At 39.7% G+C, this 15,834-nt stretch overlaps 2 protein-coding genes across 3 annotated transcripts in view; one reads left to right on the top strand and one right to left on the bottom strand.

Annotated features, from left to right (window-relative positions):
• The window catches only part of sdf2l1 (stromal cell-derived factor 2-like 1), a 28,695-nt gene extending 22,294 nt beyond the window's left edge, over positions 1–6,401 (top strand). Inside the window, exons 2-3 of the mRNA XM_077523010.1 lie at positions 5,201–5,397; positions 5,501–6,401. Of these exons, the coding sequence (XP_077379136.1) occupies positions 5,201–5,397; positions 5,501–5,791 (488 nt within the window). The 3' untranslated portion in view covers positions 5,792–6,401. The remainder of the gene's footprint in view (positions 1–5,200; positions 5,398–5,500) is intronic.
• A 1,439-nt stretch (positions 6,402–7,840) lies between these two features.
• Positions 7,841–15,834, bottom strand: part of oclnb (occludin b) — a 28,123-nt gene continuing 20,129 nt past the window's right edge. For both annotated transcript variants that reach the window (XM_077520614.1, XM_077520615.1), the window contains 4 exons: positions 11,499–11,603; positions 11,162–11,333; positions 8,860–8,901; positions 7,841–8,773 (listed from right to left, as the gene is read on the bottom strand). In XM_077520614.1, coding sequence (XP_077376740.1) covers positions 8,675–8,773; positions 8,860–8,901; positions 11,162–11,333; positions 11,499–11,603 — 418 coding nt within the window. In that variant the 3' untranslated portion in view covers positions 7,841–8,674. The remainder of the gene's footprint in view (positions 8,774–8,859; positions 8,902–11,161; positions 11,334–11,498; positions 11,604–15,834) is intronic.

Below are 15,834 nucleotides of genomic sequence, written 5' to 3'. Positions count from 1 at the left end.
TATTAAAAGCAGTATCGTGAATGAAGGATATGCTGAATAACTCCCCGGTACATGCTTCAAAAAAATCCCAAACTTGACATGTATATTTCTAGTCAAGGCCTGAAGGAATCTCTATGACAAAATTCAGTTTTTAATACAGCGCCACCTAGTCCTTGAGGCATAAAAAAAACAAAAAACACTTACGGTATTTTGTACAAAATTTGTGAACTCATTATAAGTATTATAAATAAGTCATTTATGAATATTCTTTTACTTTCCACTACTCAAGATTTTCACTGGTATCAAACCGATCCAAACATATGTACTTTTTTATTTTGTTTTATTTATTTTTGATAGCCTCTATGGACAATAAAAGCAACATCGTGCAATGAGTACGAGCGATGATGGGTATATATGCTTTTACAAAAAATACCAATCAGGTCAACTAATTCCCAAAAAAAAAAAAAAGACGCTGATTTTTGCAGCTCTTAACAATCACCAAAACCTATTGAGCTTGACACACACATCACACCTGGCAAAAAAAAAACCCACATGTAAAGGTTTATCATGCCATGTTCAAAGAAATTTTGCTCCTAATGTGCCAGTACCCCAATGTGTGAGTACCCCAACGTGCAAGTACCCCAACATGGCCCGGGCTGCGAGGGCCCTTTATAGCTGCTCGCAGCTCTAGTTAGGGCCCGAGCAGCGACTGCTTTAAACTTGGCATTTATCATCTCAAGACCTGAGAGAACAACTGGGCAAAAAATCTTGCCTTTTCGAAATACTATATGACGGGGGCGGGGCATCAAATATTGCCTTTAAAATTTCATTTGTCCAGAAAGAGCAAATGCTTAATAACTCCCATGTTCAAGCTCCAAAAAATCTCAAACTTCTCAGGCAACGTAATAGTCACGGCCTGAAAACATCTATATGATAAAATTCAGCTATACATATAGCGCCACCTAGTGGTAACAATAAATGTCATACTTTACGTTTTTAGCTACTGTGCTGAGCTCGTTGAAGGGATCCAGTTGAAAATTGGTCAGAAAAGCCTTAAGAAGTTGATCATGCCCCCCACCGAATATTGTAACTTTTCGCCAAAGGGCGTGGCCGCTACGGTGCCGCAAAGTCTGAAGATTTTTCGTGACAATAAAAGCTGCATGAACTTGACCGAGATGATCCTATCTTTTCAAAATTTCACACATTTGATGAGAGTCCAGCCCTTAAGACATCTACGAACTTATATTTCATCTTACTGATAGCGCCACCTAGTGGCAATTTTTTTTCTTATGAATTTTCTTGTACATTTTTCTCCAAACACGTTAACTGGACCAACCTCATATTTGCTCAGAAGAGGGTTTCGGCCTTCATGATGTCACAACACGAAGTTTGTGAGTTTTCGCGAAACGCTGTGGGCGTGGCGAAGCACTGTTCGCCAAGAAAACAACGGCGATTTTGAGGGTCTAAACATGCACAGAAACTCATGAAACTTGGCACACACATCTGGCCTGGTAAAATGAGTAATATTTTATCATGTATTGTGCTATTTTTACAAAAATGACTCAATAGCGCCCCCTAGAAATTTTTTACGAAGCAGCCCCGGTTGTACGTTTAAACAAGATCTTTGGAAATTTTTAGGTGTATGGGGGAGCCCAAGACCTACAAAAAAGTCTCTTGGACCTGTATGCTAAAATGAACAGGAAGTGAGCTACGAATTTTTTAATGTCCCATTTTTGACGATTTTTGCACATTTACAGGGGGCATACTTTTGCCCACTTCTCCTACATGTTTCATCCGACTGACTTCAGACTTGACCTGGACCATGTCAAGACCTGAGCCAACGACAGGCGGAAAAATCTTGACTTTTCGGAATACTATATGATGAGGGCGGGGCATTAAAATTTGTGTTTCGCAATGAAAAAGGATATGCTTAATAACTCCCCGGTACATGCTCCAAAAAATCCCAAAAAAGTTTATAGTCAAGGCCTGAAGGTATATGCAGCGCCACCTAGCCCTTGAGGCGTGAAAAAAAAAAAACCCACTTACGGTATTTTTACAAAAATTGTAAACTCATTCTAAGTGTGATAACTAAGTCATTTATGAATATTCTTTTAGTTTCCACCACTCAAAATGTTCACTGGCATCAGACCTATCCAAACATGCATTCTTTTTTATTTAATTTGATTTAATTTTGATAGCCTCTATGGACAATAAAAGCAACATTGTGCAATGAGTACGAGCGATGATGGGTACATATATTTTTCCAAAAAATACCAAACGGCAAACTTATTGCCTAAAAATAAAAATGGGTGCTACTTTTTGCAGCTCTTAACGTTCACCAAAACCCATTGAGCTTAAAACATTCATCACACCTTGCAAAGATAATCCACATGTAAAGGTTTATCATGCCATTTTCAAAGAAATTCTGCTTCCAATGTGACAGTACCCCAACGTGCCAGTCCCCCAACGTGCAAGTACCCCAACGTGGCACGGACTGCGAGGGCCCTTTATAGCTGCTCGCAGCTGTAGTTGCTTCTTGTTTCCGCATTTCCAACCCCCCAAAACACTCTATTGCAGTGGTTCTCAACCATGGTCCTTGAGTACCCCTATCCAGCCTGTTTTCCATGTCTCCAACACCCAACACAGGTGTTTCAAACTATCAGCTAATCAGCGATCTCCGCAAGACACCTGATAACGATCCTCACCTGAGTTGGCTGAAGGAGACATGGAAAACAGGCTGGATAGGGGTACTCGAGAGCCATGGTTGAGAACCACTTCTCTATTGCTTTGTGATTGGCAAAAATTAGGGATGTAATGATAATGGCAATATCGTGATATTAAAACTGCCACAATATCCTCGTCGTCATGTTCACGATAGTAAAAAGTTACACATCTGTTAAAAAAGTCTTTCAATCGGATTCCACAATGTGTCACATCAAATGTTATTACTAGTGATGTTACAATAACGGCAATATCGTGGTATCGCGTGAGTAAAACTGTCACAAACGTCGTAATGTCACAATATTAAAAGCAGCACATCTGTTAAAAAAGTTAGGTTGATTTCCATTTGTGCAGTTCTAGCACCCTCTGGTGGTCAGTTTTTTAGTGCAGTTTAATTTTCATTAAGGATGTTTTGGCCCTTCTATGTTTAAAATCTATGCTAATCGTCAGATGATTGTCATAATATGCTTGTGAAGGCGAGTCAATATGTGGAGGAAGTCCATGTAAGTGTGCATTAATAAGTAAGCGCCTCAATATTAAGCGTTATTAGAGACTGGAGGTAGTTTATATGTAGTGCTGTAATGTACAAAAGCGCAATATTGTGCTCTTTTTATAGTACGAGCTTGTTTTTTTTTTACAATATTGTGACCTTTTTTAAATATCGCCAACCTCCCCACAATATCATGTTAATTATCGTATCGTGAACTTCATATCGTGATAATATCGTATCGTGATATTTGGATATCGTTACATCCCTAGCGAAAATTAGAGGCCTTGGAGCAAGATGGATTCTTGGGCGTTTGTGAACTCACAAATGCCGCGGGAATTCAGCTTGCAGGAAAGGTTCAAGGTTTTCTCCCCCCGAAACGAAAATAAATATTGAAAAAAATGGGGCGGCACGGTGATTGAGTGGTTCGCACGTCCGCCTCCCAGTTCTGAGGACTCCGGTTCGAGTCCAGGCTCCGGCCTTCCTACGTGGAGTTTGCATGTTCTCCCCGTGCCCGCGTGGGTCTATTCCGGGTACTCCGGTCTCCTCCCACATACCAAAGACATGCATGGCAGGTTAATTGGGCGCTCCGAATTGTCCCTACGTGTGCTTGTGAGTGTGGATGGTTGTTCGTGTCTGTGTGCCCTGCAATTGGCTGGCAACCAGTCCAGGGTGTACCCTGCCTACTGCCCAAAGCCAGCTGAGATAGGCTCTAGCGCCCCCTGCGACCTTTGTGAGGAATAAGCGGTCAAGAAAATGGATGGATGGATGGATGGATGGATGAAAAAAATGGGGTGCCGAATAGTGGTAGGAGGAGGAGGAGTAGTAGTAGTGGTGGTAGTAGTAGTAGAAGAGGAAACATGTTTATAATACCCCTTCACCCCACCCAAAAAATAATAATAAATAAATAAAATCCCCAAATTAATCAAGGGGCCACAATTTATGGACCACCAGTTGCCCATTCTTTCTTTACATCAATGTATACAGGACCTCACACCCTAACTGTCACATGGTGAAGGTTGCTGATGACACCGTTCCTCCTGTCCGCCCGCACTTAACTCGAATAGAACCTTTATTTTGCAATTTAATATCAGATTTGAATGAATCTTACTGGATACAATCCTACGGTACCCCCACCCCCTTAAGTACAATCTTTTGAATGATAACGTGTATTATTTTTATATAATTTCAAATCAAATGCATTTCCGTTTATATATTTGTGGTGTGATTTAAAACATTGATCCTACGGATCTCCACCAGGAGGTACTAGCGGTCTTGGAAATGAGTATCACCCTTATTTACGGCAGTAGCCACACTTTACGATAGTGTAATATCCCTGAGTTCTACAGTTGTTGCCTCCCGAGTCTGTTAATAAAACCCATTTGTTGAACCTCCATGAATACGTGAATTCATGACAATATTTATGTTTCGGGTTTTTAATTTAAAATTGTCTCTTGTTACTTCACAAATATGGCACTTTACTGTACTGTATTTAATTTATTTAATTCAATCTCCAGTGTAATAACCTTATTGATTGATTGATTGATTGAATTTTAATTTTTGTATTTTAATTATTATTATTATTATTATTATTATTATTCCATCCATCCATCCATTTTCTTGACCGCTTATTCCTCACAAGGGTCGCAGGGGGTGCTGGTGCCTATCTCAGCTGGCTCTGGGCAGTAGGCGGGGGACACCCTGGACTGGTTGCCAGCCAAACGCAGGGCAATTATTATTATTATTATTATTATTATCATTAATTCAATCTCTCGTGTAATAACCTTATTTATTGATTGATTGAATTATGTTTTATTTTATTGTCTGTTCTTATTGCTGCTGAAAATGTAAGTTTCCCAGAGGGAGCCATCCCAAAGGGATCAATAAAGTCAAGTCTAAGTCGAGACATGGGCAATCTTAGTGTGACTGGAGTTTAACTGTTGCGTTATTAGTCATGGGAGAAGTTAGAGTAAATTCATGATGACTGGAGTTGTGCATGTGTGTGCATGTTAGGAAGTGGACAGCAGTCTGTCACTGGAGTTGAGAGCGCAGATGATGGCAACAGTTATTGGCAGATACGAGGGAAGGCCAACCATCCGTGCCAACGTGGGACGGCAATCAAGTGTGGTCAGACGATTCGCTTCACACACATGAAGACGGGCCGCAACCTTCACACGCACCACTTCAGCTCCCCTTTATCTAATAATCAGGTGTGTCATACGTGGCCAAAGTATGGACACAATTGTATATCTCGATGTAGGTCATGATAACCTCCTCATGTATACTGTAAATACCTACCTGCTCTATCTACAGGAGGTCAGTGCATTCGGAGAGAATGGCGAGGGCGATGATCTGGACGTTTGGACGGTGCAATGTGATGGTGTCCACTGGGAGCGCAATGATGCTGTGCGATTTAAACACGTAGGTACCAATGTTTTCCTGAGTGTAACGGGTGAGCAGTATGGGCCCCCAATACGAGGCCAACGGGAAGTACACGGCATGACCTCACCAAACCAGCATAACTGGTGGCAGGTTATGGAAGGTGTCTTCATCCAGCCAAGCCAGGATCCACTCCATCAATCAACCCATCACGGTGAACTCTGAAATTAAAAGCAGTAAGCACAAAACTCGTCCATGACTGTGCCTTGGTAAATTATTTCATTTGAGTGATGATTGATTTCTTTTTGTTTGTATTCTCAAGAAATTGTGATAAGCTGTATGTGGTGATCATGCATAGAGATGGGTATGACAAAGGGAATACATTTTGGCATTTTTAGTGATATGGCCACTGTATGTCACATGCAAGGATCCAGAAATATTCCGTTTTTTTCCTGTCTTTGTGGGGCTCCTGTGTTGTTTTTTTTTCTTTTACCCCTTTCACGGATAGTGATTACTACAGTGGACAGCTATTAAACTGTTATTGTCTCCTATATACAGTGGTATCTCTACTTATGAAATTAATTGGTTCTGGAAGAAAGTTCTTAAGTAGAAATTTTGTAAGTAGAGATGCATTTTCCATGTAAATGCTCAAATCCGTTCCAAGCCTCACAAAATTCAGACATAATTCAGACATAAATTTTAACACATAAAATGGCATCAAAACATGTAACAAATACATGTTACAATAAGATTATTGCACAATAAATGAGAGTTGTGTATAATGTAAAAAACAAAGAACAGAGTAAAGAATAAAAATGGTTATTTACCTTTTTAACTGCTGTCCTCATCGTTTTTTTGCCGTCTTTGATTCATGTTCTCTGTGTTTTTGCCTGGTGTTTTTGTTTTGTAAAGAACTGATCCAGTGATCTTCTTTATTTATCTTTATTAATCTTGTTTATTTGTATTTTTTTTATTATTGTTATTATTTTTATCGCTCACTCACTTCACGCTTACATCATGTAAGCCGCACATCATCTCCCGAAGGCAAGTGACTGTTCTCGTCCTCCACCTGGCTGGAGCCCTTGGTTGTTTTTTTTTAACAATCCTTTGAAAATGTCCAAGGCAAACATCATCATAGTGAGCGATCGCCCGAATCATAAACACATTTTCTGGGTGATTCTTTTCAATATATTTCGAAACTTGATGGAAACTTAAGGTACGGCGAGGCATCTTTTTCCAAAAAAGGCCCGTCTCGTTGCAGTTAAAAACTTACTGTGCAACGTAGCCTTCATCAATCACCAATTGTTTGATTTTTTGCACAAATTCGTCGGCCGTTATAAGTAAATGTATGAACTATCAAAACACCTCATGGCCAAAGGGGCGAATGACAAGGATGCTACATAGACACATTCTATTCTGTATCTATGGTCAAATACGGTACAGGTCCCTTTTAGCCAATGGGATGCCAGGAAGATGCCAGTAATAGCCAATGGCAGAGCAACTGTAAGTATGTTGCGTTCAGGAAACTCTGGGAGCTGCGAGTAGCAGCCCATACTGTAGTTTTACCTTTCGTATCCTGAAACTTCTTTCGTAGCAAGAGGCAATATTTTCCTGTTGAGGAGTTTGGTAACTTGAAAATTTCGTATGAAGGGGCGTTGGTAAGTAGAGGTACCACTGTAAATGAAGCTTATTGCCACGGTTGGCCATTAGACACTCCATTGGACACTAGTGTAGTCTTGATATGCACTGCCGCACTGCCATCCAGTGGGCAATGTTTGTAAGTGCAAAAAAATAAAGACCGACAAGATGTTCAGGTGTGACGTGCAAGGAAGTAATGTGTCTATTCCGAGTATTCCAGGAGGCCCTTGCAAGTAAAAAAATAAATAAAAAAATTATATATATATATATATATATATATATATATATATATATATATATATATATATATATATATATATATATATATATATATATATATATATGGAGGTACACAAGAGATTATCAATCAACTGCGCACACATTTGACCTTTTGCCTTGAGCACCGTTGTTCATTGTTTTATATTTCCATCCATGTATCTACTTTCTTAACCGCTTCCTCCTTAAAAGGGTCGTGGATAATCAGGTCATATGAAGTCACTCAATTTAGTTTCTGTGAAGTCAAATATTTTAGATGTGATATCTGGACATAATTTTTTTTAGTTTAAGCGGGGTAAAACTTTACATTGTAGGCAGTACGATTACAAATCCATGTTCATGACAAACAATACAACAAAATTTAGAGTAATATTTTATTTATGTTGTTACAAATCAATAAATCATATTTAAAAAACAACAACATGGTTAATAGTAAACCAAATACTGTTTACAAGGGTTAAGTCATATGGAAATTAAGGTACCGTAGATTGAGAAAACCCGCTGAGATCCCTAAATCTTTCCCAAAATAAACAATTGTACCTTCCTCATGTGTGTTGGGTCAGTGTTCAATGTATACATTCAGTTCTCATAATCGGTTTTCCTCGTACTTTTTGTTTAAGTGAATTTATTTTATTTTTTTTCATTTACACTCTTGGAGTTCACATAACATAAACATGAATCGATAGTAAAAAGAAAACTTAGCATTAGGCAGTACAAATAAAAATCCAAGTTCATGACAAAAAAATACAAAATTCTAGTGTAACATTTTATTTCAGTTAAGGTAAAAACTACAATTAAAAAGCATGTACAATTGTAAAGCAAATGTTTACAAGAGCTGGTCAAATGATTTTAAAGGCTGAAATGAGTATAGTAGTATATTAGCTGTGATTTTAAGAAAGTATATTTAAAATGCTTTACAAAAAAAATGAAAATAATTTTCCTTAAATGTTACTAGAAATAAAATAATCCAAACATAATTTATGTACACATGAAAAATCTACCTCAAATTCTCTTCATAGTTCATGAATAAAAAAAATAATAAAAAAACTTAACAAGGAAAGCCACATAAATCCCTGCTAGCTTAACTCTTAAATTATATTAGCTTTTTTGTACAGGCCTGTGATGAGTCTTGAAAAATGAGAAAAAGGTTGTGAGACACACGTTTGTATCATTCCCAGGATAACAACTCAAGATTCAAGGTCGATGGTCATAGTCACTGATCATCCTTTTGATGTGGGACAGCTTGGACCTGAGATATTTGAGCCGCCTCCTATTGATCTGGTACTCGGGAGACTGAAATAAAAGAAATGCAAAAACCAATCTGAAACAATGTTATGTTAGAAACAAAAAGCCCACTTGTGACATTTTAAATGACTTACTTTCTTGACATTCTTCAGTCTGGTGTACTCTTCCATGGCATCCTGAAAATGACATTTTACAATAGAAATTCATTTATATGGCAAAAAAAAAAATGGAGGTTGGACCGTATTACAAAAGTGCATATGATGAAATAAGCGAAGTGCGCATCTCGGCAACGCGGTGCATTACGGGTAGTCTGGCTGATAGCCTGCTACCAACTTTTCATTGAAACTAATGGAGTCAAATGCCGAGCTCAAACTATGTGATTTTTTTTTTGTCTTTCACGACAGTCATGCGGTCACATTACCCGATAAATTCACACTTTGTCGTGGACCGGACGTGTTGAACATTAACTAAAGTGAAGACTGAACAGTTTCTGAGTTGTTTTTTTTTCTCCAACCCGCGTTTCATTCCTTCTGATTGGATTGTGTGAATTTTCGTCACTGTTTTGTTTTCTATTTCGTTTAAGTCATTGACTGAATTGTCAGTCAATTTTAGTTATCGTTTTAGTTTCAATGAATGGCTGCTATTTTAGTTCTCGTTTAACTCATTCACTGCCAGTCATTATAGAAAATTTTTAAATTTCCAATACTCACGTGATATTACATTCAATAATTATATATAAACCGGGGCGGCACGGTAGTCGAGTGGTTAGCACGTCCGCTTCCCAGTTCTGAGGTCTCCGGTTCGAGTCCAGGCTCGGACCTTCCTGGGTGGAGTTTGCATGTTCTCCCCGTGCCCGCGTGGGTCTTCTCCGGGTACTCCGGTCTCCTCCCACATTCCAAAGACATGCATGGCAGGTTAATTGGGCGCTCTGAATTGTCCCTAGGTGTGCGTGTGAGTGTGGATGGTTGTTTGTCTCCGTGTGCCCTGCGATTGGTTGGCAACCAGTCCAGGGTGTCCCCCGCCTACTGCCCAGAGCCAGCTGAGATAAGCGCCAGCACCCCCCGCGACCCTTGTGAGGAATAAGCGGTCAAGAAAATGGATGGATGGATGGATGGATATATAAACCGAATCTACCAAATGACAGAATAGACTCCCTACTTTTTGTTGTCCCGTTCTTTTAGAATCGACTGTAGAAAAATGTAGGTTTGCCAAAATACAGCCATTTCTCCCATGGACTCTGAAACTGTGTTTATTTCGTATAAAATGGGGCAATGATGTCATCTACAGGCGGTTGGGCATCAGTAAGTTGTTTCCAAGTTTGATATTTACAGTGGAGCATAATCAGATTCACCCCCATTTAGCACCGCTCTAAAAAATACAATTGACAAGTATACTTGTCAAAGGCAGTGAATATTAATTTTCGTCTGAAAAAAAAAATGTTCGTGGCGAAAATTCTGACGAAAATTTTTCGTTGACGAAATTAATGCTGCCATTTGTCTGCCAGGCTACAGGCCCGACCAAAGTTGTGGGCCACGTGCAGCTCCGAATTTTGCCGTAATTTTGCCACTACCAAAGAGTTGCACGCCCCAACTCTGAGGGGACACGGGACCACATTTTTTTGTTTTTTTCCTTTTTATTTTTTTCACTTTTTCCAACCATCCTTTTACTTTAACCAACCTCTTGGCCACCGATTGACTTTGAGAAGGGCTGGAATAGTCTTACCCCGGGTTTACACCGGTTGCAGTTGCGGTGCGGTTGCGGTGCGTTCCGGCGAGCAATTAGATTCCATTCATTCGAATGGTGCAGTTTACACCGCTTGCGGGTGCGTTGCGTGTCGACTGCGTCTCAGCTGCGGCGTGCCGCAGCCCTTCCGCAAGGATAGATATTTTTGCCGGACGCCACAGCGGTAGGCCTCCGGCAAATGGCAAGGTAGCACAAAACACATCGAGCGGGACAGGAAGACCGACGCAGTTTCGAAATAAATTTCCGGTTACCTTTCAAGATAAAACACTCGCCAGCTCCTATTTCGCAAGCATGCTAGCAAAACGTGATGTGGGCGTAGACGGGCCTGGAGTTAACGTGCGAGGTGCTCATTCACGGTTTAGACACCAGCGAACATGGACGAGGAGAGGTTTATATTGGAGGTAGAAAGCCACAAAATAAAAAAAGTCCACCTCTCTTTCTGCTTCTATGTTGAGCACAGACTTTCTGTGTGTTTGTCGTTGTTTTTAATGCCACATGACCGCGCGGTCACGCGAGACACGGCGGGAAGTGGTCGGCGACGGAGCTGCCGGACCGCAGCTGTGCGGAGCCGGTGTGGATTGGCCAAAAAATTGACCCGTCCGGAGCACGCAGTCAAGACGCACCGCACCGCAGCCGCACCGCAGCCGCACCGCAACCGCAACCGGTGTAAACCCGGGGTTACTTTAACCTTACCAGAAACTGCGGACTGCCATCTGGATGCTTGTCCAGTTCTCGATCCAGTTGAGCGAGGTTCTCGTTTATGTTGTCCAGTTCTAGTTGAATTCTCTTGTACTCATGATAATCCCGCTCAAACTCTTGTTTGTAGGTCAGACGCTCCTCCTCATCCACAATGGAAGGAAACAATCTTCAGAGGAAGGAGATAAAACATCACATGGAAAGTAAAGAAAAGGCTCCAATCAGTATCATTACTGGAAATGGCGGCGACTCAAATAAAAGACCTTAAAAAAAAAAAAAAAGCTTATAGTCAATTTTAAAACAAGCTAATCACAATATTGTCTGATCTACTTACTTGCTGAAGTTCTCCTCCTCAAGGTCGTCTCCTGAATCCGGACCTGTGTCATAATCATTCAGTCTGGCCTTTAGGCCATCCATTGTGCTGGAGATATCGGAATTCCTGCAAACAAGTTTCAAATGAGACTTTTCCATCTATCCCATTAAGAGAGACATTGTTGCTAATATTCTAGTTATGTTTACTTCCCTGAAGTACCTCCTTAATATGAATTGTTACCCATGAACATTGATATTGGTTTGTTCAACAAGCATGCGTGCAAAATTATGTATACTGTATATTAGGGATTTAACGATAAGGGCAATATCGTGATATCGTGATATTAAAACCGCCACAATATCGTCGTCATGTTCACAATATTTAAAAGGAACACATCTGTGAAAAAAAAAAGTCATGTTGATTTCCATTTGTGCAGTTCTAGCACCCTGTAGTGGCTACCTTATTAGTGCAATTACATTTTCATTAGGGATGTTTTGGCCTTCGATGTTTAAAATCTATGCTAATTGTCAGATGAAGGGGAACCGTATTTGCTTGTGAAGCGATCAATGTGTGCTTGCATTAGCAAGGAAGTGTGTCAATATTGTTATTAGAGATTGTAGGTGGTTTATATGCATTGTTGTTATGTACAAAAGCACAATATTGTGCTTTTTTGTATGAGCTTCTTTTTTTTTTTTACAGTATTGTGATCTTTTTTTAAATATCATCATATTAATGACTGTCGTGACACAGCGAAACAATCCAGACACATTAGACTCAGCACCCCCAGATACCGCAATTCGGGGGAAGTGCCACATTCTTATTGATGACAACTCGTGTCTCATTTCTAGTACTACAACGTGCAGTTAGCTATCGAACGAGGCCTACAACCCAAAACCAAAAACATCCTCCCTAAAGTGATCTGTGAGTGATTTGGGATACAATATCTCTTTTTTTTTTATATATATATTTAAAAAATAAATAAAAAATAAAAAAAATAAAAAATAAACAAAAAAGAAAAAAAAAGAAAATAAATTACAAAAAAAAAAAAAAAAAAAAAAAGGGATACAACATCTCTGATGTTGCAAGACACAGATGAAACATAAACATGCAATGTTGTAGTTAACTACACTCAAATGTGGCTAAAAGAGTTTTATACTGTTTGTTTAGCCACAATGATCCAATGCCAACCCTAGTTTGAATAAAACAAACTAGCCTTTCTGGCTGACATTTGGATTTATTTTCTTTTTTCTACAACTTTGTTCTTATGCAACAATATTCGGTTGGTCTGTTCTATTCAAGCCTTGTTGCATGAACTAATGAAGCCTTCGCAGATGAGACGCAAAACATCTTCAAAGACAAGGGTGGGCAAACTCGGTCCTCAAGGCCAGAGTCCTGCAGGTTTTGGAGGTTTCCCTCTTCCAACACAAGCCGATTCCAATCAACAAGAGTGTTATCAGGCTTGCTGATGAGCTGATCATAAAGCAGCTGTGTTGGAGAAGGGAAACATCCAAAACCTGCAGGACTCCGGCCCTCGAGGACTGAGTGTGCCCACCCCTGTTCTAAGACAAACAGAGCAGTCCAGTTGCCATGAGAAAAAAATGACCTGGATAAATGAGAATATGCACATATATATTGTGGCAAATTTTCAAACTTTTCCTGTTGCTGTTAACAAGCTTGGCAAGAGCCAGATTGACAATTATGTGAATCATTTAAAGGAGTCCACCGCAATATCAATCTTGGAGTGCTCCAATGTGATCTGTTTGGGAATGGCGGGACATTCAGTTCAATTGTTCGACATAGTTGGGTGATGCAGCAACTTGTGTACGCCTACCGAACTTTTCAACGGCAACAGATGAAAATGTCATCAACGGCATGCCTCCTGCTGTTCGTCTTTCAAAAAGATGATTTCTCAGGTGTTTGTGAACTCACAAATACTGTGAGAATGCAGCTTGCAGGCAAGGTTAGTAATCCGAAAATGTTTACTCAACTGGACTCTTCTTATTTGCCTCAGTTGCCTTGATTTCACCTTGAAGATTACCGTGACCTAGATGACTGAAAACCTGTTGTCGCTGTACATGTCCTTTTGTTGCAACAGTAGTTCAGTTATTTGTGTTAGCTAGATAAGACCCTAATCTGCATTCACATCATCTGTTGGCATGTTTTGACTCTCAGCAGTTGCCCATTGTTTTTGCTAAACAGCTTGGTTAGCTTACGTAGCCATTTAGCTAGCAAGAGCACTGAGCACTGTTATTAATTGAAAGACAAAAACAGACAAGCTAATTCTGTAAAACACAAGCTAGTTGGTTAGCACTCTTTGCCAGAGGTAAGGAATTTGGAAGGGACCAAATTTTTAGCTTCTACAACTAACTGCAACATGCCTCCATTTATTCGCAGTGTTGTTCAAGTTTTGAAAAATAAAGTTATAATTATAGTTACTTCTCTGAAAAGGTAACTAATTACTTTACCAATTATTTAATTACAAAAGAAACTATTTTAAGTTACTTTACTTAAAAATAATAATAATAAATAGTGTTTTTTGTTCTTCTGTCGTACAGTAAGAGAAAAGAAAACTCCCTCAGTCCTAACACTATGAAATGAACAATACACCATGCAAAATTTTTGACAGGCATCTTCATTTTTTATCAACTTGCCTTCAAAACAAAAGTTGCTGTGCATTATGAAATAAATAAAATTATAATAATCAACCCAACATTGACAAGGAAACTATTTTCAGCCTCACAAAAAGAAACTGTGTAAATTTACCTCACATCAGGCCATTTAAAAAAATATGAACATGAAGTGCTTTAAAGAGATCGTTCGGATTTTTTGACATGAATCTCAATTTCATCCTCACCTCCAGTGTGTGCGATCAGCACTGACGTACCCCTGACAGCGTTCTGTGACACGAGTTCCGGTCCGGTGTTGGACGAGAGGAAAATAGTCCAGCAAGCTGGCTGAGGTCTCGAAAATAAAGCGTTTTTCTTCTAAAAACAATTTGTGTTCAAAAGAATGATACATTTGCATCACAATACTCCTTTTCTGAAAAAAGTCAGACGCCATTACCGCCTGCCACTACGTTCCTGTTCGTTCGTATCACTGCGCGTCGCCCTGTAGGCAGCTGATCGAAGCACTGCAGACAGCTGATCCTTCCGCTAGAAGGCGCTGTATCGCTCTTTTGAACCCCAAATTGTTTTTAGAAGAAAAACACTTAATTTCCGTGACCCCAGCCAGCTTGCTGGACTATTTTCCTCTTGTCCAACACCGGACCAGAACTCGTGTCACAGAACGCTGTCAGGGGTAAGTCAGTGCTAATCGCACACACTGAAGGTGAGGATGAAATTGAGATTCATGTAAAAAAATCCGAACGATCCCTTTAAAGCCTCAGTAAGCACCTCTCTTTCTCGCCCTCCCTCTTTCTCTTTCTCCCTCTCCCTCTCCCTCTCCTCTCTCCACCTCTCCTCTCCTCTCTCCTCCCCTCCTCTCACTCTGAACTCCTCTGTATTGCGTTAGCTGCGGATGAATTCATCAACTGATGTGTCAATCCTCAGCTTTTGGTGTATGTCCGATTCTATCAGGAGACGAAAACATATAGAGGACATTTAGGGTATCACAGTTTTGAAAACACATATGAGAGGATAGGACATATATTTGGCCATAAAGGAAATACTGGAAGAAAAAGGTAATGTGAAAATTGTTGTATCCATAACTAGTAATGGGGATCCTTCGTTGAAAGATTTAACAATTGAATATTTGCACAAAAAAATAAATTAATGAAACCGATATTTGAACGATAGATTAAAAATAAGGTGAATTATTTAAGAAAGCGAATTTTTGTCAATTCATTAACAAGTTTACAATTGAATACGGGAACACGAAATTGAGGGGTACAAGGGTGGAAGTGCAAGTATTGGGACACGGGCCGACCAATATGTCACAACAGTAACTGGAAACAGCGTAGGTGTGCGACTTACGGAAGTCGGAAGTCTGTGGCATCAACACCATTATTGAATGCTTTAAGATGTCATTGAAGTTTATTTTCATGTTAAGTTGGAGGCATGACTGACCAACATTTTTTTTTCCGAGTGCCAAAGATATTTTAATGGTTTGTGGGTAATTATGGGCTGCCGAGTTAAAAAATGACATCACTTTCTTTGTAATGGCTCCAGTTTTTGGGATACCTATTTCAGACAGGAGGTAGTTATGGATGGATGGATGGATGGATAATTGATTGATAATGTACGTTCACAATTTACATAATGTACTTTGATTGTTGCTAAAAGTAATATTTGTAAATGGTACTTCATTTATATAGCGCTTTTCCACCTTCCAACCCAAGGCCCTCACAGAGCTGTACATT

The sequence above is a fragment of the Festucalex cinctus genome, chromosome 5, assembly GCF_051991245.1.
Source record: "Festucalex cinctus isolate MCC-2025b chromosome 5, RoL_Fcin_1.0, whole genome shotgun sequence".
Taxonomy (NCBI): domain Eukaryota; kingdom Metazoa; phylum Chordata; class Actinopteri; order Syngnathiformes; family Syngnathidae; genus Festucalex; species Festucalex cinctus.
Note: the sequence above shows the minus strand (reverse complement) of the source record. Positions and strands in the feature narration are given on the sequence as shown.